Genomic DNA, 25,614 nt, shown 5'->3' with positions numbered 1-25,614 from the left:
AGGAGACTTTACTTGGGAGTCAATGCAACAGTACAAAGGGTAACAAGTGTTTCACTTCTGGGGCAGGGTTTGGTATCAGCAATGAATGCCTCCTGTTCTTCCAATGAACATCTACTTGACCTTTGAAACCTGTGTTTCTGTGTCTTTCCAGTTATCTGTGTAATATTACTTTTTTTTAACCCACTGTGTTTGCTTCTCACATGAATATAGTGCAGTATTTCATAAACACCACTGAGCAAAGTGTTGCTAGTGACACAATCCAGAACACAAATCTGTATAACATTTTGGATATGCAAATTTAAATGTATAATGACTCAGAGAAATTAAAGCAGAGGGTAGCTGGCATCTCGCCAGCATTGCACTTCGTAGTGTCCCCAGCTGTCCTATAAGCAAAGTTGTGTTTGGTTTTTTTAAAGGGGTTTAAATGTAAAATTGTGGAAAGCGGCAGGTGATAGGAGGCCTGCAGTAAAATTTCCAAACAGCACCCCTGACATTAGGTGGCACTTCCCTGAAGCTGATGAACTCAAATGTGAAGTTTAAAAACAATTTAGGAATCTTTCTTATACTAGATCAGCTAATTTGTCTCCTGAGGCTCATTATTGTGTACTCCGACTTGCAGCAACTATCCAGGATCTGAGAAAGAAATCTTTCCAGTTATCTGTTTCCTGATACCATAAGATACCAGGGATTGAACATGGGGTGATTTCAGCATGCAAAACTACTACTAAGCAATGGCATCATGATCATCACCATTTCCCACCCAATAAATTTCCTAAGCTAAAATACTGTACACAGCTGGTGGACCTCTGATTCGAATTAATTGCAAGAGGTGATAATCTGGGGGTTCTTCAGTTCCTGGCATATTAATTTGTAGCCTCCATAGGTCTGATTCTCTGCTCAAATATTTGATTTTTATACAGGTGCAATTTGACCGATATTGCTACAATACATTCTATCATTGAAAAGGAGGAAACAAAACTGGAACAATGACCTCTGATAGTGTGCTGCTGCAAAATGCCATCCAGCAATCAGGGCTGCAGACATGCAGTGCTAGCCAGATGATTAGTGACAGCGCCTTTCATGAGGTTACAGGAAGAGAACTGGAGGTACAAGTAATCCAACTCCTTCCCTCCCATTAAGGCTAATAATCTCACTGGTCTGGAGGATTTCTTTCAGCATCACACAGAACATCCATTTGTGCATTTCCCATTTGCAGGTAGAGATATGCATATGGAAGGCTGCTTCTGCATATGTGTGTTGCCAGCTAGATTGTGTTAGGTTACTCTAGTATAAACAGCTCTCGGTGTGTCTTTGATCATCTATTCAAGCGAGGAACAATAGGAATATCAAAAAGAAGTAGGCATTTCATTGGAATAATTTTTCCTTTATTAGCCATACATCTGCCTATTTGTATGCTTGCAGAGTATTCAGCCCACTAAATGAGTAAGATGAAAGAAGAGAAATTAGGAGGGGGTGGGGTTAAGCCTGAGTCTCACCTCATCTTGCAGGTGGCCAATATCTATTTCCCAAGGGGCTCCACGGAGTATTTCAAGAGGTGGCTCCCATCCGTTGCGGAACTTTGGAATATAGCTTGGGATGTTGGCTTCTCTTGGCCACTCAGCTCTTGGAAACACATTGAGAAGAAGTTTATTTGCTGCAAGAACCTTATGGCCCACTCTACTATTCTAGGCTACAGTTGTCATTATAAAAGTCCAACACGTATTTTAGAAGTCAGCAGACTGATGCTTTTAGGTCACTAATTGACTTAAGTGACCAAATAATGCTGGAGACAGAGTGTTTCCCCCCTGTAGAGTTGAATATAGATTGAAAGGCAAATTGCTGCCCATGGTGTAGACACCCATCCCACTTTGGGTTTTGGTAAACAGGTTTTACAGGTTTTTCAATGGTTAAAAATTCTTCGGGTGGAAAGAGAATTGTGTAGTGTACACACAAGAGAAGCAAATCAAGCATTGCTACTCACAAAACCAGTTTTCAGTCTCTTAACACCTACTGTTGGACTCCAATCTAAATTTTTGTTTTGTTTTTGTTTTGCTTCCAGTACCTTTAGAAACATTGATAGGTTTCTAAAGAGGCGTGTATGTGTGTTGTTTGTGTCAGAGAAAAATATAGTTTCAGAACCCCTTCATAAAGTTTTAAGCCGATACTGCAAGTTGAGATATTCTGCCCCATTTTCTAAAGAAATGCACATTATTGACCCAGTTAATGCTTCTGTTCATGTGATCTCTCAAGGGGCTCTCTCCTTCACCAGCTTCAGCCAACTTTATATTCTCTTCTGGTTCTCTCCTTGAAACTAACCTTGACCTTGTCCAAGTCTCCCCCAAGGACTCCCACAGCGTCATCTCCTTTGGTGTCAGATGCCCTTTCAGGAAATCTGTGGCGTCTCTAGAAAGAAGTGGGCTGACAACAGACCTTGCAACTTCAGGACCTCCACAGCTATTGACTATCTGGATAACATATGAGAAATCACATAAGAGGATTTTCAAAGGTGTTTCAAGATGTTTGAAAGAAAACCAGACCCCAACTGTCTACTGGAAGTATTATACTGGGTGGCTAATGGAAAGCCTAAAAAGCAAAACGGATAGTCAAATTCAAGCAGTTCAGTGGGCTATTTTTAAAATTCTCAGGATAGCTCCTGAATTGAATCTTCACTGTACTCCCACATTTTAGCTGCAAGCACACTTGGCAAAGTTAACATGGAGCAGGTTTTCACTATATAAACAAGGTGTTGCACATTAGCACTTATAGCACAACATGGGTTATGCCAGACACATCACAGAGCCATTCCAATAGGTTTTATGCAGCCGTTGGGTGATGAATAGGAGGTAGTGTACTGTCTACATTCTTTAATGCCAATTCTGCTTGTTGAGTTCTCACAACATGATTACCCCTTTTAGTAGCATTTGTAGCAGAAAATAGACCTCCATCACCCACCAATTTAGCTACCCTGAGCAAGCTGGCATAGGGTTGTGACATTCAGAGCCTGTAAAGATTACTACAAGAGTTCCTGCTCAGCAAAGGATTTCACCAAGTGAAGGTTTTTCCCATCCCAGTGCTGTAGCAATGGGAGAAACTGAACTAAGAGCCTCAGTCTTTTGTCATGAGTTTCTGCCCATCTTTTGACTCACTTCAATCCTCCAGTAAAATCCTTTGGAACAAATCAGAGGTCGTTGTCCAATGAAAGTTTATAGTTATAAAAATGTTACATATACCTAAAAACATGTTTAACATTTGTTAATTTATAGGCGATTTCTGAATGGAACCTCAGTAATAAGATGTACCCTTAAATGGGTTATTACTCTCTATGCCAGGCGATTATTATGGTAGCAATGGATAAGGAAGAATGTTGAGATAATATAGTAAAGACAATTATACCAATTCCAATGGTCCAAACAGGAAATGCACTAATTCTGAAGCACTTGGATTCTGGATATGTTTTCTCAGTTTGGCCTAAAAAAGGGGAAAAATGAAATCAGGTTTAAACTAAATTTGATTTGCTGATTCTAAGGGTGCTTCCACACTATTGCTATTTTCAAGTAGGATTCAACCACACATTGGAAAATTCAGTTTGTGCAATTATAGTTGATTGGGAGGTCTTGTGCGACAAGCTCACTGCTCCAAAATATCAGACTTTTTGCAATAAGGAAAGTGACAGGAAAATGCACTGGAGAGTGTGAGAGAACACATCATTTGGTGCAATGTCATCAAACCTCTCCACAAATGAAAGTGGATGCTCATTAAATAGCCAATGTTGTCTAATCTGCCTGCAAACAAATCAGGATGTATGTTTAATAAACAAGTTGTCTGAAAGGCTCTAAGGTACAGAGATATCACTGTTTTCTTAAATTTTCATAGTCAGAAATGAAATCAAATCAGAAAAGCAGAAATATTTAGCTGTACTTCCAATCCTTGAAGCAAGGTTTAGCTGGCATGGGAGTCAAGCTTTATCATAACTGGAGAGTTTATATGTTAGCTCTCTGCTATTTATTTAGGTGTTAAGCTATATTTTATGGCAGAAAAACACTCTCAGGGTAAATTCACAGAAATAACATCACACCCACACACACCCACACAAATAAAACTAAAACAGCTGCATCAATCCATTCCTACCCAGACAATGAATCCACAGAAAACTAAAGAGTAGTCATTTATTAACTCTTGCCTAACAACCTCCCAACTTCTCCAGACTGTGTTGGTCACTGGCTAAAATGGCTTTAAAAAAAAAAAAGACTACACAAATTCATGAAGGAGGAGGATAGACTTATCAACAGCTCTTAGCCATGATCAGGCACAGGCAAACTCGGCCCTCCAGATGTTTTGGGACTACAACTCCCATCATCCCTGACCACTGGTCCTGTTAGCTAGGGATGATGGGAGTTGTAGTCCCTAAACATCTGGAGGGCTGAATTTGCCTATGCCTGGCCATGATAGTTAAAAGGAACCTTCATTTTGAGAGGAAAGATATCCTTGAGTGACAGATGCTGCAAATGATCAACAGGGGTGGCCATCACCTCATGGCCCCTATCTGTGAGCTTCCAGAGCCATCTGTATGGTTGCTGTTGGAAACAGCATTGGAATAATAGTCCCTGATCCAATCTGGCAGGGCATGTTCTTATGTTCTATCATCGTAACTGGAAAAAAACAGGACACTTCCTGAGTATTACAAGCCCAGTAAGTTATCCGGCATATTGAACAGGCAGTGCTACACTGAGGTTTAAAAGCAGAAATGGGAAACCTCGGCCTTCCAAATGCTGCTGGACCACAATGCTCATTAGCCCTGACCATTGGCCATGCTGAATGGGGCTCATGGAAGTTGCAGTCCAATAACACCTGGAAGGTCACAGGTTTGCCCCTGTCACTGCAACCCTGGCCTAAGGCATTCCTGATATTATTCATATTACACTAGCAGCCAACACACATGGTACTGTATAGAGTAACACCAGCAAAAAATCCAGGTCCTTGAACCAAGAGTCTTCCAATCTAAATATTAGTTTGGATTTCAAAGTTTAACTTGTACAGAGCTTGTTTCAGTGACGGAGTGTGGTCTTAATGTTACCACAGAAATTGCAGGTCACTGGTGCACCCAAAACCTCAAATATTTGTATTTAAAATGGGCTGCGTTGGAAAGGGAAACAATGAAAGGGATTTAGGAGGATGTCAAATGCAGCCAGCAGCCGTTCAGATGAATGCCCCTTTTATTTACATTGCTGGGAATTTGCTGTAGTGGCAAACAACACCTCTCTTTGTTGAAGTGGAAACAGTGGCTCCTCAATACATGACAGTATTCTGCTTTACTGATATCTCGCCCATTAACTATTTCTACTGTGACTGATATAGGGGCAACTGAGCATGTGAAAATATATGGGCGGTTCAGAAACTGTTCATGGTTAGGGTTGCCACATTTCAAAAAAGTAAAATTGAGCTTTTTTAAGGAAGACTCCAAAATTGTTGAGCTGCTCTCCCCCCCCCCCCCCAAAAGCCATTTTTACACTCGAAAACCAGGGCATGTCAGGAATTTTCCTGGCGTATGGCAAGCCTATTCATGGCACTGGTGCTTCTTCCACTCAGCTACATGGGGATTAGCAGGAGATATTTATTATGTGACACACAGATTATGGCTTGTTAAGGGCTTGCACAGACAATCAAGCAATGCGTGCCCCAACAGCATTCTCCTCCATAGTGTGATACTTGCAGAAGTTCATAGTGGGCCACGTCTTGTTCAGATTTGTTATGGCCTTTGGCTAAGCAGTACATTTTTGATTGACTGGACTAGTCAGTAGGCAGGGAGGAAGCGTGGCTTTGGTGCAGGAGGAAAGTTGTACTGCCTTCTGATCTTTCTTTTTCTCAAGCAGAGCTAAGTACACAGCCTTGATAGTGTCCTGATATGCAGTGGCATAGCGTGGGGGGTGAAGGGGGGGCCGGCCGCACCGGGCGCAACATCGGGGGGGGGGGCGCGCTCGCACTCGCAGCTCTCTGCCCCTACCTGGCTCACTCACTCTCTCTCACTGCAGTGCTGGCTGTGCGAATCCGATCCGAGCCGCCGGGTCGCCGGCAACTGTGGAGGGGAGGGTGCCAGGCGTGCGGTGCGGAGAGAGAGCGAGGGACTATCTGGGGAAGGGACAGTGCAGCGGGGGGGGGGGGGGGCGCAAATTACTTGCCTTGCCCCGGGTTAGGGGGCGCAAATTACTTGCCTTGCCCCGGGTGCTAACAACCCATGCTACGCCATTGCTGATATGGAGAAACCGTGTTCTTTGAATGCAAAAGCATAATCCTTCCTTGGTATAAGATGATGGCATGAAGTATAGCCATTGCCTGTCTAGTGTAGAGACAAATTATATTGTGCCTTTTGGTTCTTACCAGGAGATTTAGTGCCAGCTTTGTTTTCTGGAAGCAGTCAACGAATTCAGCCTCATTTGGGGGCTTTGCCCTCAGGGTCAGAACTCCCTCTTTAAAGCAAAACAACAACAGTGAATATAAAGAAACAAAGGAGAGGAAGTTAAAACCACGTGGTTTTTAGAAAGATAACATTAGCTAGGAGTTGCTGGGAGGCTCCTATGCCTTTCACAGAACTGCAGTTCCCAGAGCAATTTAACAATTAACCCCTCTTCTCAGGAAATTCTGGGAATTGTAGTTCTGTGAAGGGAATGGGAGTCTCCCAACAACTCCTCGCTAATGTTATCTTTACCAGCAGCTCTCAGCACTCTTAATAGTGGGTTGGTAGAGCTGAAAATAATGCCAATATATTTCACATTTGGCAACCAATGCACTGCTTAATTTGAGACAAAACATGGGTGGATTAGGCTAAAAAAGCCCAGGACACAAATTTTCACAGCCCACTAAGTGGCTATGGTGGCTCAATTACCAAAAGTAATGCATTTAGCATTAACTCTGGAAGTGTATACTTGATATATACTATATATATAGATGTCTGTCTGTGTGTGTATCCTTGATTCTGACCAACTAAGTCTTCTAGAACAAGGATCCCCACCCCTGCCCTGAAGCTGGCAGTCTGGCCCTTTATACCTGCTGGACCTTTCTTCTTGTTCTTCTTTCCCTTCTTCCTTTGGTTCAGCTGTTTGAATGCTTCTGCAGCTTTCTGAAGCTTGGCAACAAACAGCTCAATATCATCTAGAGTGCAGTTTAGGATTTGCTGCAAAGAGAGAAATGAAAAACAATAAAATTGGAAAGAGAGCCAGAGCCTTGTGCAGGCCCCTCTCCTTGTCCCTTCTGCCCCTCGCCACTGAAGACCAAACCAGAAGAGATGCTATTTCTGTGAATGCAGATAATGTGCATAGGGGGAGTGTGTGTGTGTATACACACATGTGTATAAATAGCACCTGTGGGGGTGGCCTGAGCAGCCTCAGGAGTAATGTGGTTGGGGGAGTTTAATTCTCTCATTTCCTGCCATTGGCACCACTGGAAGATTCCCTTAAAATGAAAATATCAGGTTCAAATAAGCAATTTTTGTTGGGACCCTGACAACAAGAGAGAACATCAAGCTTTTCTTTCCCACCCTCATGGTCCTTAGACTGCATTGGCTCTACAGCTGCTATTTACATTACAAAACTGAACATGACTTGTGTTCACAGAATTAACATTGTATTTGGTTTCGTCCTTAGAAAATGCATCTCCACCCTGTTCATCCCCTTTTCTCATCCTCCCACATAAGTTTTGTATGGTTTTTTTTTAAAGTCACAGCTAACCGTTTCTTTTTCAATCTTCTGTGCTAAAATTGCCCGGGACTCTTCATAGTCCTGAGAACTGGAGCTTCGTCGATCATATTCTGTCAAACACACAAAAAATTAGTTATCAAAAAGGAGAGGTCAAAAGTGGAGAGAAATTTAAAACACCTGCTTTCTAAAATTGACTTCTACCAAGATAATCTGCAAAGCATCATTTGATATGGATAATCATTAATATTATTGGTAACATATGGTAGGTTATGACTGTTTACAAAGGGAAGCAGAGGGAATTATTGTGGAAAGAAAATTGCTAATTAAATATCTCAGGAGGATAAGGCACGATATGCCAGCATTGTAAACCTTGCTGATTTATTTTGTTGACTTGGACACAAAGAGCAACCATACGTTAAGAGTCAAACAATTCATTTAGTGGGATCTGGCAAAGCTCCATCCATTCTATTGATACAAGACTCTGTTTTTCAAAATGAGGTGCAAAGGCCTCACTGCCAAGAACCTGTCTGTTAAAAGCTGCAGTGAGATTGTTCTTGCACACAGTTCCCGCAAGCAGCTCATGTATATCTTTTTTCAGCCACATGAGAACATAAAAATAAGAGCCCTCTTGGATCAGACGAAAAACCCATCTAGTCTAATATTCTGTTGCCACTGTGGCCAACCAAATGACCATGGGAAGCTTATAAGCGTAAACTGAGTGCAACAGGACTCTCCCAACCCATGATTCCCAGAGGCATGCTATCTCACTGGAAGCGGTACACTGGAAGCTGTACAGAGATACCATGGCTTGCAGCGTTTGATAGCCATATTCTCCATTAAACCTTTATCCTTAGGGGGATTGCTGCAATCTCGTAATTGTTTTGGTTATCCCTTTTCTGAAACTTTTCTAGGTCTGGTCTACAATATCTTGCTTACACCCCAGAATTCTGGGGAATGATGCACACACCATTCTAAGTAGGGTTTTGTAAAAAGACATTATGATATAGTATTGGCAGTTCTTTTCTCGCCTATTGATCCCCAAATGGGAGCACACCTTTTCACAGCAGCCACACACTGGGCTGACTTTTTCATTGGAATACCCACCAAAAACTCAGTATCCCTTCTCTGGGCAGTCCCAGTGAGCTCAGACCCCAGGAGTGTATATTTGCCCCAATGTGAATCACTTTATGCCTCCTTACCACATTGAAACACGTTTTCCATTTTAATGCCCATTCACATAGTTGGGAAAGACCCTTTCAGAGCTTTTTTGCTATCTCTTCCTTTTTTCTTTTAACCATCCTACAGTAAATAACTTGATGCCAAAAGCAAACCTGACCACTTCAATTCACACCTTTAACTGCAGATAATTTATGAACAAGTTAAGATGCACAGATCTTAGTACAGATTCTTAGAGACATCCCTCCGTTCTGAGAACTATGTATTTGTTCCTACTCTCAATTCTTTAACCAGTTACAAGTCCATGAGAGGATCTCTCCTCTTATCCCATCAATGTGAAGTCACTCAGAAGGAGTCTTTCTGAAAGCTCAGCTAAACAATGTCTATCAGAGCACTCCTGTTCACATACTTGCTGACGCCTTTGCCACAAAGCGGAATCTGGTTGCTTTGAAAACAGCATTCTTGAACAAGAAGAGTCAGTGTGCCAGGGACAGATGGTACATACAGTGCACCTGATCCAGTCCAGAATCCTGGTGCTTACACTTGCAGAGTTCATCCCGCCCACCCCATATGTCCTTCAAATTAGTAACTTAAAAAATGGGGTGGAAACTCAGCTATTTTCCATAGGCAAGGTTAGGGATTCACTTGGGAGGAAATGCTCTTCTCATGCTGAAGCGAATTTGTGTCAGCATGCAAAATTCACATTCTGCCATAAGTAAGGAGCTCTGGCAGGAAAGAAATAAAAAGCAGAGGCCATGAGCAGCATGGGATTGTAAGCAATGGTTCAATTACATCGGCAGTATATTTGAGGCCAAGACTGCCAACTTTTGTTATGGCACCTGCTCTTGTGAATTAAGTGGGAGTCTAATGTACAGATATTAAGCAAAATTTTAAAAAGAAACAACCCATTAGCTGCCAAATCCAAAATTAAAAATGGAAAGCGTAATGCTGGAGGTCAACAAAAGAGGTTCAAAGACTCTCTCAGGGCAAATCTAAAAAAAAGTAGTATAAACACCAACAATTGGGAAACACTTGCCTGCGAGTGCTCCAGTTGGAGAACAGCTTTTACCAAAGGTGTCATGGGCTTTGAAGACACTCAAACTCAGGACGCAAGGGAGAAATGTGCTAAGAGGAAGGCACACTTGGCAAATCCACACCGTGATCAACTCCCACCTGGAAACCAATGTCCCAACTGTGGAAGGACATGTGGATCCAGAATTGGCCTCCACAGTCACTTACGGACTCATTGTTAAAACCGTGTTTTTGGAAGACTATCTTACTTGGCTATGAGTGATTGCCAAAGAGAGGAAAGAGAGTGTGTCAGGCTGCTCTTATGGGCACAAAAGCAGGGCCAGGTTTTAAAAAGTGACATGTCCCAACCCTTTCCAAGTCCCCTTGACCTCCCATGACTTCCTAGACTTAACTGCAAAGCATTTAGGCCCCTTCTGCACTATGTATTTAAATCAATATTATACCATTTTAAAGAGTCATAGCTTCCCCCAAAGAATCCTGGGAACTGTACTTTGTTAGTGGTACAGAGAGTTGCTAGGAGACCCAAATTCCCTGCCCTGAGCTACAATTCCCAGAGTTCCATGGGAAAAGGGATTGATTATCAAAACACTCCAGGAATTATAGTTCTATCAAGGTTTCCTAACAACCTGAAGCACCCTTAATAAACTACAGTAGCTGAGATTCTTTGGAGGAAGTCATGGCTGCTAAAATGGTCTCCTAGTGCTTTAAATGCAATAGGGAACAATAGCCATGGGCACATGGGAGGCTACACGTACCGCCCATCACTCACATCCTTCTAGTAGCACAGAAAGGATCAAAATGATCAAGGATGGGCAGGTTTAAGACAAATTAGGACAAAAATAAATACAGAACTGTCTAACGGCCTCAGGCTGCAAGGATTTCTAGCTGACTGCTGTCTTATACAGATGTAAATAGAACTCAAGAGGAACTCTGTAGGAACTTGTACAATCCTCTGCAGAATCCAATTTGTTTTTCAAAGTGGTTGGTGGAATGTGCGTAAATGCTATAAACAAAGAGACAAATGTAAAAGTAACCTGCAGAAATTCAACAGGCAGTGTATGCAATGTTTCTGGTAGACACTCCTCCACCCACCCACTTTGCATTTGTAAGATTGAGAAGGAAACGAATTCTTTAAGGGTTTAGATAATTTTTCAGTGGCAAGAAGCAAGGATTCGGGCAAAAGAGCCAGAATACAGAAAATGGGAGTGACTGACATTGAGCCACTACCCATCTGCCTACATGTCATGTCATCTCCAAGTCAGGGAATTAAGTGACTCGTTCAGGCAGGTATTAAGTATGCCTTAGCGAGGAAGCTGCGGCATCAAGCCCTCACTTTTCATTCAGAGGATTACTGTACTCCACTGTGCATGTCCAACGCCATCTTTTCAGAGTGCAGAAAGCAAAAATCACTTTAATATCAGTAAGTATGATATGAAAACATCGACAAAATGTGCTGTGAAAATTGATATATGGGGGTGAGGACTAACTAGGAAGCATCATCAATCTTACAATGTATTTTTAGTTTTCTCAAAAAGACAACGAGCATCAATTCTCATTTTGGGGGTGCCAGTATGAGGAGCGTTTTTTAAAAAAACAACTCTCTCTGCAACTTCTGCTGCTCTCTTTTACTGTTCTGAGTGGACAGCCAATAAGTTACACTCATAGCTCAAGTCATTCTGGAACACACAAGTACACATCACCTGGGAAACTAGCTGATTCCACAGGCTGATAGGTTTCTGTACCCATCTGATTGATGGCACAGCAAAGATATTTGTTACTTATATGAGCATTATCAAAACACCCATCTCCCATTACAGTTCTACATTATTTCCATTATGCAAAACTAGATTTTAAAATAGCACAATATTTCTCTGGATCAGAGACCAGCAGATTTAACCATTTAAATTATTTCTAGGGGAAAGATGTTTTTGGTCCAATATACAGTACGTTCAAGGCAGCTTGAGGCTTTCAGTCTGAACAAGTTTTCAAAGGTGAATTAATGCAGTACACAATAAATACAGCACACATGCCTTCACTTCAGTGAATGGCTTAATTCTTTTAACTTCAGTCTGACTAGCTACATGTCAACAGGTAATGCTTTCCCTCTGGCTATAGCTCTTCATGATGGGTTAAAGCATGGGTAGGCAAACTAAGGCCTGGGGGCCGGATCCAGCCCAATCGTCTTCTAAATCCAGCCCGCGGACGGTCCGGGAATCAGCGTGTTTTTACCCGAGTAGAATGTGCCCTTTTGTTTAAAATGCATCTCAGGGTTATTTGTGGGGCACGGAAAGTAGTTCATTTTTTCTTTCTTTTCAAAATACAGTCTAGCCCCCCACAAGGTCTGAGGGACAGTGGACCGGCCCCCTGCTGAAAAAGTTTGTTGACCCCTGGGTTAAAGTGTGTTTTGCTTTGCTGCCTGTCATGCAGCTATTAAAACACATAGTGTCTTTGTTCACAAAAGAATGGTGCCACCTCTGCTCTGGTCCTTCTGCTATTCTGTAGTAGAAGTTCTCCAGACTTTCCTAACAATCTCATGTTGAGAAAAGCTGTATGCCATCAAATTGTGCTTAAGTCTGTATGAAAACACCAGGCTGGTAGAAACCTATTGTTTCCTCTTGCAGTGTCCTTGATGTCCAGTATACCTGAAGGAGCACCTCGACCCCCATCATTCAGCCCGGACACTGAAGTCTAGCTCCGAGGGCCTTCTGGCAGTTCCCTCACTGTGAGAAGTGGGGTTACAGGGAACCAGGCAGAGGGCCTTTTCGGTAGTGGCACCCACCCTGTGGAATGCCCTCCCATCAGATGTCAAGGAAATAAAAAACTATCTGACTTTTAGAAGACACCTGAAGGCAACCCTGTATTGGGAAATTTTTAATGTCTAATGTTTTCCCATTTTTTATGTGCTGTAAGCAGCCCAGAATTATCTGCTCTCCCTTCCTACCCACTGGAGCAAGCAGGACCCTCATGTTGCAGTACAGGAATGGGGCAGGCGGGGAGAGGAGGCTGGGCAGTGGGAATAAGATGAGAGAAGTCATGGCTGCATCCTTTATCATTGCTGTGGGGTGATAGGCAGAAATGATGGTTCTCTAGGTTGAGACCTGACAATGCTATCACATAGTGTCGCCTTCCCCACTGGTAGCCTTCAGATGTTTTGGACTACAACTCCCATCAGCCCCAGCACTGGCTGGGGATAGAAGTTGTAGTAAAAAACATCTGGGGGCCAACAGAAAAAGGCTGGCATTGAAAAATCAGTACAATTAACTTTTGTCAGAAATGCATGCATCCTTGGTGGAATGGATTCAGTCTCATTTATAATATACTCTGGATGCATACAGCACCTAGTACAATGAATAAGCATTATTCAAGCTATTAAAAATGCTTTTCAGTTTAAGGATCCTTTGCTTTAATTACTACAGCGAAATAAATACTTGCTACTGGGTTATTTTGCCTGAGTGGTTAAAATGGAGAAATCAATGAAGATGAATAGAGATTTTCCTGTTCTACTGGGAAACAGCACATGCCTAATCATGTTAGGGCACCATAAGACTTTCTGGGTGAGTCACAACCCAAAGCAGATGCTTGCATTAGTCATCAATCTGAACTAGTCACCAACTGCCTTCTATACCTGGCTCATGATACTGTGAAGGAGGAGCCACTCGATTCTGGTTGTTCTTTGGTGAGCCTCTTGCTTCATACTGGAAAGGAATTGGAGCTGGCCCTTGAGGTGGTGGGAGGATGGATTGTCTCTGTTTAATCTTCTCTTGGTTTACCCTGCAAAGGAAACAATGGATCACTCCTTTTACCAGGACACCCTGTCTATGACTACAGTTACAAGGTTTTGGGTAGTCATTTAGGATATCCCTGCTGCCCAAACTGGTGTGGGCTAAACAGTTGGCAACAACCAATAATACTTTTATGCACTCCCTCCTAACCTGTGAAAAGTTGCAAGGGAGGAGCTACCAGGTTTAATTTCCTTAGGTAAATGTAACACAGGGGCTTTGCTTTATTTACAACTACACCAGCAGAGGATAAGTGGAAGCAAACTAACAAGGCAGATCCCTGAATATCAACTCTGGCTGCATCGAAGGGACGGGGGACCCTTCCTCAACAATGTGAGAAGGGGCAGAAAGGGATTCTGGGTGGAAGAGAGGATGGGGACATTTCCCTCTGTGAACTTCCTAACTTAAAATCCAAGGATGATTTTGGGTGACTCTCCCCTTCCTGCATAAGTTCCCCACTTCCCACATCGCTAAGGAATCCCCCACCCATGATATTCAGTAAGGCTTTTCGGGCAAAGGGATGCAGATGGCTGAAGTGGGAAGGGTGGATGGGGAACTTTCCTTCTGTCAACCTCCTTAAAGTAACATTTTAGGAACCAAACTGGGAGACTCCCAACTATCAAGAAATTGTTTCCTAATCCACCTTAAAAGGGAATGGCAGGCCAGCAGCCATGACAATATTGTACAGTACATGGTCTAGTTTTTATATTGGTTTAATGTTGTGGATTGCCACTTCTGTGGGGGTTGTATCCCACACTGCCTGGGTAATGTTTAAACAGGGAGACCACACAGAAGGGATGGGTACATTATGTACTTCCCTGGGCAACTGCCATTGGCTCACAGCAAGATGTAGTGCTGGCATGGGGATTAAGCATGATACCTGTGCTACCCACATCATCTCCCTGCTTAAACATGAGTAAAGCAGAGAGTGAACTTAACCATGCCAAGATGAGATTTATGCAATTCATTCATTCACTAAAGTCCCAACAATTCCCATTTCCATGTAGTAAAAGAAAGAGAGAAATAAACAATGAAGTCTAGTTCAAAGACAACAGGGGAATTGCTTCAGTATATGATAGGATTGAATGTGGGCACATCCTAGTATCGTCAGGATATTGTATCTGTAAATGGAACCCATCAAGATGACTCATGTTCCTTAGAAGTTAGGGTATCAAAAATAATCCCTTGGACAAACAAGAGTTTGTGCTGCCAGATGAAGTTTGCAGCGCACCAGACATATGCTGTAAGCCACCCAGAGTGGCTGGAGAATAAATAATAAAATTATTATTATTATTATTATTATTATTATTATTATTACTATTACTATTATTACTTGTTTCTCTGCCCTTGTTACTCAAAATTTCACAAGGCTGTGCCTAATTTTACTGTCCTTTAATCCTAATGTGTTCACCTCCAAGGGACACACCTAGTACAGGAGCAGGAAATTAAATTAAGGGTGGATCATGAGCTTTGTGACTTCTGCAGAGTAGGGCAAGCGAAGCTTCTTCCCAGTTTACTTGCTGGAGCCTGCCTGTCCACAGAACCCACTTACTTGAGAGTTTGTGGCCGTATCTTCTTTCCAAACTTATGGTCAGCAAGTGCACTTTCTATGTCCTCATGTACCATCTCTGCCTAAAATACAAGATCAGGTTTGTCTCAAGAGAAGAAATGGCTCATGGCAGAAATTTAAGAATGCATGTAAGAATGCAAATGGAACAAGGTCTTATAAACAAATGCTGCATTAAAAAATGTTTCATTGTACTATGCTGTGTGTGTGTGTGTGTGAGAGAGAGAGAGAGAGAGAGAGAGAGCTTTGCAGCTACAAATACACTAGAAATCACAGTTCCATATGTGATTGCAAAGATTTTGTGAGATTTGCTCCCACGAAAGCTTTGCCCTGCAGTCCTTGCCTGCCATCAAGAGTTTTCTGTATGCACATCCCTTCCCTTGCACATTAAGCACTGCGGATAGAAGAAATGCTTTTCTCTGCTAATATTGACAACAGGAGATCCTGGCTTGCGTGTGGCTGCAGAGCTGGAACACGTTCACAGTGGAGTCATGCTTGCACACCAACATTTTCTCATCTAGCACCAAGCTGCTAAAATATACCATGTTGTTTTTTCCTCCCCTCCTCTCCCCACCCTTGTTTACCTCCACCTCATCGCAATTAAAGAAATGAATGTCAGGCTTGTGCTGCTCTGAGTCTTGACACACTAGCAGGAGTATGGATGAGTACCGCATCTGATTCAGCACAGTTTGGCAGAGCTGGACTGTTGGCAGAAGGAAGTCCTCTAGCTCTTCCTGAAAGGCAAATCAGAGAGAGAGAGAGAGACAGACAGACAGACAGACAGAGACACATACGGACAGACAGACAGACAGACAGACAGACAGACAGACACATTTAGTTACAAGCTGCATTTATTCATTATAATAACCATTCCTGGAAAAAAGGCAATGAAGACGATGGCATCTGATTCACTTAGTGTACTTTAAATCCATTAGTAGCTACAGCTGCATGAAGGCAGTTGGACAAAATTGTTGCTGGCACATGTGAAGTTTCTGGGCGTTTCTTAGCTGGTAGGAAAGAGAGGCAAAGTTTTTGTAAGGAGGCCAACAAAACTTCATTGTATTGCCTCCTCCCTTTGCTATCAATCTTGAGCATCATGTCAAAATACAATGTCTTAAAGACTTGTCACTTCTATGTTTGCAAAGACAACTTGTGTGCATGAGTAACATACTCTACCAAATCCCAGCCAGAAATAGGATCTGGGACACTACAGAAGCTGTTCCCACAGGTGTAGCCATGTTCATTTGCGGCAGCAAAATTAGCAGACGGTGTACACGCATTTAAAGTACATGACTTCCCCCAAAGAATCCTAAGAACTGCAGTTTCTGAAGGGTGCTGCGACTTGCAGCTGTGTAAAGGGCAAACTACAGTTCCCTAGATTTTTTTTGTGTGTGGGGGGGTGCTTTAAATGTACGGTGTGTATGCAGCCAGAGAGTCTTGTGGGAGATCCCCCAGTTTACATGCTTGGCAAAATCCAAGCCATGGACCCCCTTCTTTTCAAAATTTTGATATCTTTATGGGAGCTTTTTGTTGGGATACTGCCAGGGAGACAAAGTCCATCATGACTCCACGTCGTCTCCGTTGCGATCCATCGATCTCCCATAGATACAGTATCAGCAATTAGCGACACAAGCTCCAGAAATAGCTTGCCACATTCCAGAGCTGATGCACGCTCTATCAGCAGAATTCACACAGCGAAAGATGCACGCAGGAGAGCATATTTACAACTTTATTCAGCGTTGGTCAGAACAAAGAGAAAACATGACTGCCTGCTTCAGTGTCACAGGCACAGAGAGAGAACGAAAGCAATAGACAAAACATAAACTTCCTGTGAACAGGAAATACGCAGACTCTGTGACTCACAAAGCCTGCTCCCTCTTAAGGTGGAACGGAAATATCCTAACACTTTGTTATATGAATGGTGAATTACTGCTTACCTGAGTTTCGCAGTCCAGCAGTCGGATGGATTTGTCATTCACTTGCAACAGCATCTCTTGGGCCCAGATCTTCTCTTTGGAAGCCAGCTGTTTGAGTTTCCTGATGGCATCATCCACTGTTACAATGGCCTCACTCTTATCCATGATGAAGGTGGCTAAATGCTGTAAAGGGGAAAAACAATGGTGGGCGGGGTGAAAGGAAAGTATCCCAATTAAGCAGGAGGTCACAAGCCATTTTAATCCGTGTGAGCTGAAAATTCATGCAGTCACTATGTTGGAGTCTCACCTGCTTGCATAACAAAAGCAGCTAATAGCAACATGGATTTTTACTCTTCCCACATACAACTGCACAGCGGTGCCTGGTCAACCCCGGTTCTGTGGTGTGGTTACAAACAGAAATGTTTCCTACAGGTCTACCTTCCTTTGATTGCTTTGATTGACAGCAGTGAACAAAACAATTTCTAATGATGATGATTATGATGATGATAATTCCAGTACATATATAAACATCACATTACAAGGCATCAAAACTGGACTTGCCACAGAGTACACTTGGCCTGCAGACCAATGCTGGCTCCCTCCTCGTGTACCTGCTTGTAAGCACATACTTGTAAACATGTGCTGATTGCATTGGCATGTCCCATTTTTAGGTGTACACTTAAAACAGCATTAGGCACACAACTAAACAATGTAATGTTGTGCGTTGACCCATTCTTAGTTCCATCTCTCCACACTGCATAGTTGTGTGTTTGTGCCAGTGCTAGGAATGTAGCTTTCTCCAGGCAGTAGAAAGTCAGCCAGGCATGATTGTACTTGCAGTCATTTCCAGCTCAGCTCTAAACCTGTTGTCCTGGTTAAGAAAGCATTCAGCTTTTATAGCATGACATGATCTCTAAACCTCAGGATCTGCATGCACAGGCTGCTCTTGTATGGTTTGTATTGATAACAATGCCATGAGCAAGCAACACTGCAATGCCACTGGGCAGTGCAAGGATACACACATAAAAGACTGTGTTTTCCTAATCTCTCTTCGCTTGCCATTGTTGCCAGTTAGAACAGTTGTTCTTCCTGGTCTTAGTAAAAATCACATAATACTTCCCTCTGTGGTTTTATCAGCCAGCAGAGGGAAGCATGAAGCAAGTGCAAGAGAGCACATTTGCCTTTCTCACATTATACTTAATCCATGCCATCGGTATCCACCGCAAAGGAAACAGCTTGCCAGATTAGCAGTGTTCAAATTTTGGCAAACTCTTCTCCAAGAACTCAGTTTCACACCTTCCTCCCCTCCACCCCATTCTGACAACAGAAGCTGACACCCTGAACTGCTTTATTTCCTCAGTCCTGAAACACATGCCATTTTGAAAACCCAAAAGACTACGCCCCCTTCCCAAGGAGGCATTGCAATAGAATAGGGCACATAAGGATGTCTTACTGCAGGTTGGTGCATTAAAACGATGTAACATATAGTTGACCTTGAACTGTTAGAGTAAGATTGGCACTCTTAGGGTTGCTGCGGTTGACGGTGGTCTGTGCACAACTGCTATGCTCATATGGAGCTGTAATTTCCACCTACCAGCAGCTTCATGAGGGCCAATAGAGCAAGATCATGATTGCTGTTATTTTAGAGTTGTATCCAACATGTGCAGAAAGCAAGCTTGCACAACAGATCTTTCTCCAAAACCTCTCCAAAAGGTAAGAGGAATGTACCAAGCATTGTGGGCTGTGTCATATAGGGTGGTGGTACAGAATCATCCTGAACTGAGTGGAGAGATTTTGTGTTCCACTGCAACCAGATTCCTCCATCTAGTTTTTGGTGATGCCCCATAAGACATAGCCCACAATGTTTGGCATGTCCCCCTGACTCCCTAGAGAGGTTTTCTGCAGGGTGCATAAGGCTACAGGGGGAGGAAAACATATGTTGTGCAGGCTTCCTCCTGGTCATGCAAGGATGTAACCCTTTATGCTTACTGACAAAGTCAAAAATCCAACAACAAACTTGCACAGAAAGGAAGATTAAAAAACATGTTGTTTGGGAAATATCTGTCTCTATAGATAGATACAGGTGCATATCTATGTGTGTGTGAACAAACTGCCAATTTGACAGCTATCACGCTTGCTTTGACTAAAGTTCAAGGGGAAAGAACAGCTTACAGCTGAGCAACCATAATTAACAGAGATCAAAATGCATTCTAGTTGCAGGAGAGAGTAAAGTCTACTTTCCAGTGGAAGTGACTGCAATGATTTTATTGCTTATTTGCAAAAAATATGTCCAGTGTTTGATTTCTTTAAAAGGAAGGAAATACAGCTCCAGTCTTCCTAGGTGCTACACCATCTGCTCCCTTTTCTTAAATGTGTGGGAACAGATTATTATTTGCCGGTTTTAGACAGAGTAGTATTTAAACATGCAATCTAAACAAGTGGAGCGTTTGTCCTTTCATCCATGTAGAATGAATGTGTAAAGAGGAAAGGGACAGCAGCTGGCAGTCCCTCTCATTCACATGTTCACACAAACCTGTGAACACAGTCTACACATGCCTTCCCCAACCTGATGCCCTGATGGTGGTCAGGACTGATGGGGCTTGTAGTCCAAAGCATATGGAGGGAATATGGTTGGGGAAGGCTAGTCTATGCCATATTTGTTAAATTAACCCACAGCATTTTCAGTTACAAGGGTCTCAGGGTCAAACTAGTGCTGTTAAATGCATCTTTAAAATAGCATCAACTGGCTGCCTGGGTCTAATTGTTACCCACCAATGGCTCAAGTGGGGAATTTCCTGCAAAGCAAATAGGAGCGTCAGTAAAGGAATTTTCTTTAGAATCGCAGCAGAAGAGGAAAGGACAGAAAAGTTGTTGCGTTTTTTTGGGAAAACTTGTTGAACTTTGTTGTTGTTGATTTTTTGAGCTATTCAAAGGAAAATCACCAAACATGAAACTGCCGACATGAGTTGCCATACATACAGATTTTCCCGGACATTCTAATGATTTCCGCCCTGATGCTGCTTCCGACTGCAGTATTCCGGATATGTCCAGGAAGTTCTGGATGTATGGCAACCCTAGTTTTGATCCATAAATACATACAACTAATGCAATTTGCATTTTAAAAAACCTGCAAATTACATGTAAAGATGCACATAAGGGCATATCTAGATTGGCCCTCAACGGGCAGCCCTGGAAAGGATCTTTGGGGGAGCTACTGCTGCCAGTCAGAGCAGCTAGAACTGGCTTTGATAAAAACAATTATTTTATTCAATACAGCTCAGCTTCTTACATTCACAGGATATTTTGCAGAGCTGTCCCAAGTCCTGCTTAAATTCTTATCCAGACAAATACAGCAGCATAACTATTACCACTAGCATTACTACCACAGTGTCTTGGCTCCAGAAGGTTTGTGGCAGTGTATATACATGTGTAGCAATATTATTTTAAAACACTGCTTAAACATCATTTCACTCATTTTGAAAAAGACCGTCTTTTATCAGTTTTCTTTCCAATTCCCTTCCTCCAAGAGAATTTCAAGTTTTTGCATGTCAGGCCTTGATTGGAGGGGGGAGAGAAACCTGTTTTCCCTCTGCCTCCCCAAAGGCAACACACCCCAGATATCCACATCTCCAGGGACTAAATGACCTACATTGAGACTAAGCCACATGTGGAAGAAAATTACATATATAAGAACTCATTGTCATGTAGCACTCCTTGCCTTTGACACTGATGATGATTTGTCAATATAGGTCATAACAGAGTCATTGGGGTGGGGTGGAACTGGCCTGGGGAGACCCATTAAGTTTGCTCAGTGACTTGGGTCAGTCACCCTTTCTCAGCCTAACCTGCCCCAGACTGTGATGAGGATAACATGTCATGAGATGAACCCTTGGTAAAGTTGCCCTGAGAGAAGCTGGATACAAATGAGATAAATATCCTTGTACAAGGTGTTAGCTTTCTGGAGGGTGCAGTATCCTTTGCTTAAAAAGTGTTCTGGAGGAAAGAGAAATGAATCCTTAAATCAAAAGGGAACAGTTGCATTATGCTTTGCACTAAAATCAATAATCAGGAAAGATCCTAAGCTGAAGTGGCCTTTGGACCTTTCCTTAGCCACATGGAAGCCATTTTCTCAGGATTTGTGCAGCTTGGGCTGAAGCGGATGTAGCAGCAAAGACTGGTAAAGCACATGCCCATGTACATAGGAGCCATCTTCTAGGGGCCCAGGTCCCTTTGCCCCCCAATAAAATATTTGAGGGGGTAGGGTCCCCCCAAGTTGATGGTCATTGCCATTCAAATGATGTGCCCCATCATGTGATCAATTACTTGCCCCCCCAATAGTTTATTCAAGTTGGCACCTCTGCCCATGTATGTGTTGTTTGTGTGGCCCCCATCACATTTTGTAAGTGACGTCATGCACATCACCATTTAAAAAAGAGCCTTCCTGTAAGGCTATTAAGTACAGAGCCTAAAATTACCCAAGTGCATGAGAAACACTGATCTGATCTAGGTAATCTCTGCAAGGCCACTGGGAACAGGAAACCAGTGAACATTTCCCCCAGCACCTGAGCGAAGGGAAAGCAGGGCAAAGATCAAGAGTCATTACCAACTTCCAGTAACTCCAGCACATGATGTGTTGGGCTTCTACTAATTGTTTGTAATAAACCTTCTAGCATATCACCCAGGAAGCATGATTATAAAAATGTAACTGGAAGGATCAATGTCCTCCTATAAATGGTGCAATATCAGTATCATTTCTAATTGTATGCAATTTATTGCTCATTCATATGAGTTTCCCTGACTCACCTGTACATGGTACTGTGACGTCTCATGCATAATGACGTTAGAATTGGAATACTTCTTCCTCTGCTCTGCGGAAAGGAAAGGAAACGAGGCTTAGTTTTTACGGCAATTGATTGGCAGAGTAAGGGCCAAGCTAGACATCATCTTGGGATATGTGTGGTCCCAATCCTACAAAGAGAGGGGCATTGTTGCTCACTTGTAAGGCATCCCTTTCACTACAGGCATTTTTCATGTCAAAGGATCTGAGGCAACAGGGCTGTGAAAGATACGTGCGTAAGACCTTAGAGACTCACCGCTTGTCAGAGCTTCAACTCAGGCTAAGAGGACCAGTGACTGTACAAAGCAGGCTGCTGAGATTATAGAGACTGTGGACAGGAGAGCTCTAACAGAGGAGGTACGGTGGGCAGGAATTTGGGACATTTAAGGCAAACACCACCTCTAACACTGGGCTCACTTCTGGTTTCAAGGTATAAACTGCCTCTTCAAGCCCATGTTACTACAGAAAGTGTGATAACCACATAAATAGGTGAAAGTGGCTTTTATTATGTCAGTCCATCTACCTGAGTATTATCTCAAGCTTGCTGTTTTCTCACTCTGTAATCCTCCCCCCACTTAAACACATTGTTCTCACAATAATGTTATAAGGGATAAACAAAGTTTCCCCCCATTTTAATGTTTGCTTGATCCTTAAGTCCAGTTATAACTTATACGGATAGGCTCTTTGGTTTCTTCCCTTCCCCTTTACATTTATTGCATTAATCAAACACTGCTAGCAATACGTTATTAACAGCATTCTCATTTTTATTGCACAGGCAGTCAAGCATGTTGCCATGATTTCAAAGGCCACCAGTAAGACGATTTCTACTGGTTCCTTGACTATAAGCGGCCTAAAGAATAGGAAAGTGATAAAAATATAAATAATATAATGGGAAAGAAAAAATAGTGTGTGTACAGTGGGAAATAAATAACTTTTAGCGTGTCACTTGCACTTCTCAGAAAAACTGTAGTCCATGTAGAACCTCAGATACACACAGTGCCAGTCACATTGCCCCAAACAAAAGCCATGAAACAGTTGATGCTTAAGATTGGTCCAGGAAAGGGGGGTTTGCATGGTGGGGCCCTCACCCTGGAATGATCTCCCCCAGAGGCATGTCTGTAACCCTCATTGTTGGTCTTCAACCATCAATTAAAAGCATTTATTTATATTTATTTATATTTATTTTTTGTGTTATACTTGTACTGTTGTTTGTGTTATATTTTTTGTACATAGCCCTGTGCTGCACATAACCATAAAAATAAATTATAAAACCCCCAATGCTCAGTATCAATATAAGTAGGAGAGGTATTTGAATCATAACTTGACAGCAGGAGGGTTGAGGGAGGGAAAGAGTAGGACATTAGGACAACAGAACGGGAGAAGGAAACACAGGAATGTTTTTGCTCAGCAATTCCTACTGGGAGGAATTGATGTTACAGGAATGGTTTGCTAAGCAAAACAGTTAAGCAAGAGTGGCTGGATTCAACCAGTTAAATCCTGATCAACCTGGTTAAGTACTTAGATCAAGATCCAAATAACTGCACAAGTACGTACACACACACACACACACACAGACACACACACACACCATTTGCCAAGGGGACTTTGGGCTTGCTTTTCTTGAACAGCTCTCCCTGTGGCATGGCAAATCTTTTTTACACAACAATGCAGGTTGGCTAGAGGGGAAATATCACAAGACCCCTCTGATGAAGATTGGGTTCTTCTGTTCATATGGGTTGTATTATAAGGCTAAAAATAACCACATGCAAAGTAGGTGAGGGATATATGCGCTCTAATGCAGAATACCACAGAGTGTAGGGCTGCAGCATTTAAAAAAGAAAAACGTGAGAACCATTGCTTGTACTCTAAAAGATCCCATTTCTGGCTCACAAGGGGCTCCTCCAGATGACTTGTTTATTGAGCATTTGTCCTGATTTGCTTACACAAAGCTTATGTGGAGGTTAGATGATGTCTGGTCTTTATTCAGCATTTGTTTTGATTTGTTTGTGGGGACAATGAACATTCATCCTAATTTGCTTGCACAATAGTTATATATCTTCCTGTTATTCATTTGTTTATTCCACACTATGGAGTGCATTTTCCCATCACTTTTGTAACTGCAAAAAGTCCATTAAAAAACCCACACTTTAACTGCACACATCAAAATTTCTGTATGTGTATGAATCTTTCCTGGACAATACTGACAGTATGAAGGTGACTGAGGCTGCAGGAGACTCTCCTAACAGTGCAACCTTATACATATCTACTCAGAAGTAAACCCCATCATGTTCAGTGGGACTCACTACCAAGCAAGTAAAGAACTGTTGAATATCGTTCTAGAGTTCCACCCTCCAAAACAATTTTTGGCTAGGCATTCCATTCATCAGGGAATGAGACTTGATCAGTCAGTCACCCATGACAACTGTCCATAGATTTCTGCTCTTGTAGAGTTTTTTATTTTCCTATCTTCTTTATTTCATTCATGCACAACTTTTACAGAGTAAAAGCTAGTGAAGATTACCTGGCTTTAGAGTCAGTGCCTGTCACTAAGAGGCTGGTAGACGATTCACCATGCCTAGTTTCTCAAAATCTGTATCACAATTATAGGAAGACCTGCTAATAGTAACACGCCCACTTTGAATGCAAGACACTTAATGGTTAAGGCTGCTCTCCCTCTCACTCCAGCTTGGAAAGCAGATCCTCATCCATGTGGCCATGAAGGTAAGAACTCCCAAGAGCTGGGCTTGAAAAGCATGTTGCAAGTCTGCTAAGCTCCTATGTGAGCTAAGTGAACCCCAAGCTGCGAGGTAGCTCAGATCTTTTAAGAACAGTTGCCGAAGCTTACAGTGTAATCTTGTACATTGTCCAGTGAATTCAAGGGGGCTTACTGTCAGACAAGTTAGTATAGGATTGCAGCTTTAGTTACTATGGGTGGGATTCCACTTTGGGCTTTTACAAATGCTCTATCTATGCAAGCTTTCCAGATGGAATGATCCCCCTTGTCCTCCTCCAGGGAGATGTTCTAAAGGTTCTCTGGACCCCACTAGAGCCTATTTCAGGGGTACGAGGAGAGGAGAGGAGGAAAGCCCTGTGGTGCAAGTGAAAGCTCTTACGTACGGCTTCAGCTAATGGCGCTCCTTAGTGAATCCTGCCCTTTATTGTTATTTTTTTTTATTAAAATATTTCTACAGGGCTTTTTCATCAGTTCAAATCAGTTTGCATCATATTAAAAAAAATTAACACAAAAACAAAACCACACCAACACATTACTGCAGATTTAAGAGTCACAGAAAACCAGCAGCCCAAGCAAGGGATTAGAGTAATAAAGGATTTAGACTGCAGTATGGTAAACATGTATCTTAGCTTACATTCAGGGGGTATAATTTGAACGAGGGCAAATACGTACCCCAGGTTTCTTAGCTTTACTTTAATTATAGACTAGTGAAAATGATGGAATTAGGTGAGGAGAAAGATTTAATTTTAATAATAAAATAATCTCATAAATAGGCAGTCATTTATTTAATTGGCAAAAAGGACTGGAACCTGGTGAGATACACAAGGTAATGTCTTTGCCTATCACAGGGAGTACAAGTTTAGAATGTGTTCATGCTTTGTT

At 42.3% G+C, this 25,614-nt stretch overlaps 1 protein-coding gene across 2 annotated transcripts in view; it reads right to left on the bottom strand.

Moving 5' to 3' along the window:
* EPS8L2 (EPS8 signaling adaptor L2) overlaps nucleotides 1–25,614 on the bottom strand; it is an 85,778-nt gene that overhangs the window by 12,473 nt on the left and 47,691 nt on the right. For both annotated transcript variants that reach the window (XM_083427830.1, XM_083427831.1), the window contains exons 4-14: nucleotides 21,965–22,029; nucleotides 17,183–17,344; nucleotides 15,830–15,979; nucleotides 15,231–15,310; nucleotides 13,525–13,670; nucleotides 7,722–7,801; nucleotides 7,042–7,168; nucleotides 6,376–6,464; nucleotides 3,394–3,468; nucleotides 2,317–2,465; nucleotides 1,497–1,623 (exon numbers count right to left, since the gene is read on the bottom strand). In XM_083427830.1, the coding sequence (XP_083283956.1) occupies nucleotides 1,497–1,623; nucleotides 2,317–2,465; nucleotides 3,394–3,468; nucleotides 6,376–6,464; nucleotides 7,042–7,168; nucleotides 7,722–7,801; nucleotides 13,525–13,670; nucleotides 15,231–15,310; nucleotides 15,830–15,979; nucleotides 17,183–17,344; nucleotides 21,965–22,029 (1,250 nt within the window). The remainder of the gene's footprint in view (nucleotides 1–1,496; nucleotides 1,624–2,316; nucleotides 2,466–3,393; nucleotides 3,469–6,375; nucleotides 6,465–7,041; nucleotides 7,169–7,721; nucleotides 7,802–13,524; nucleotides 13,671–15,230; nucleotides 15,311–15,829; nucleotides 15,980–17,182; nucleotides 17,345–21,964; nucleotides 22,030–25,614) is intronic.

Source organism: Podarcis tiliguerta (genome assembly GCF_965153285.1).
Source record: "Podarcis tiliguerta genome assembly, chromosome: 1".
Classification (NCBI taxonomy): Eukaryota; Metazoa; Chordata; class Lepidosauria; order Squamata; family Lacertidae; genus Podarcis; species Podarcis tiliguerta.
The sequence above is the reverse complement of the archived record's forward strand: the minus strand, read 5'-3'. Positions and strand labels throughout refer to the sequence as shown.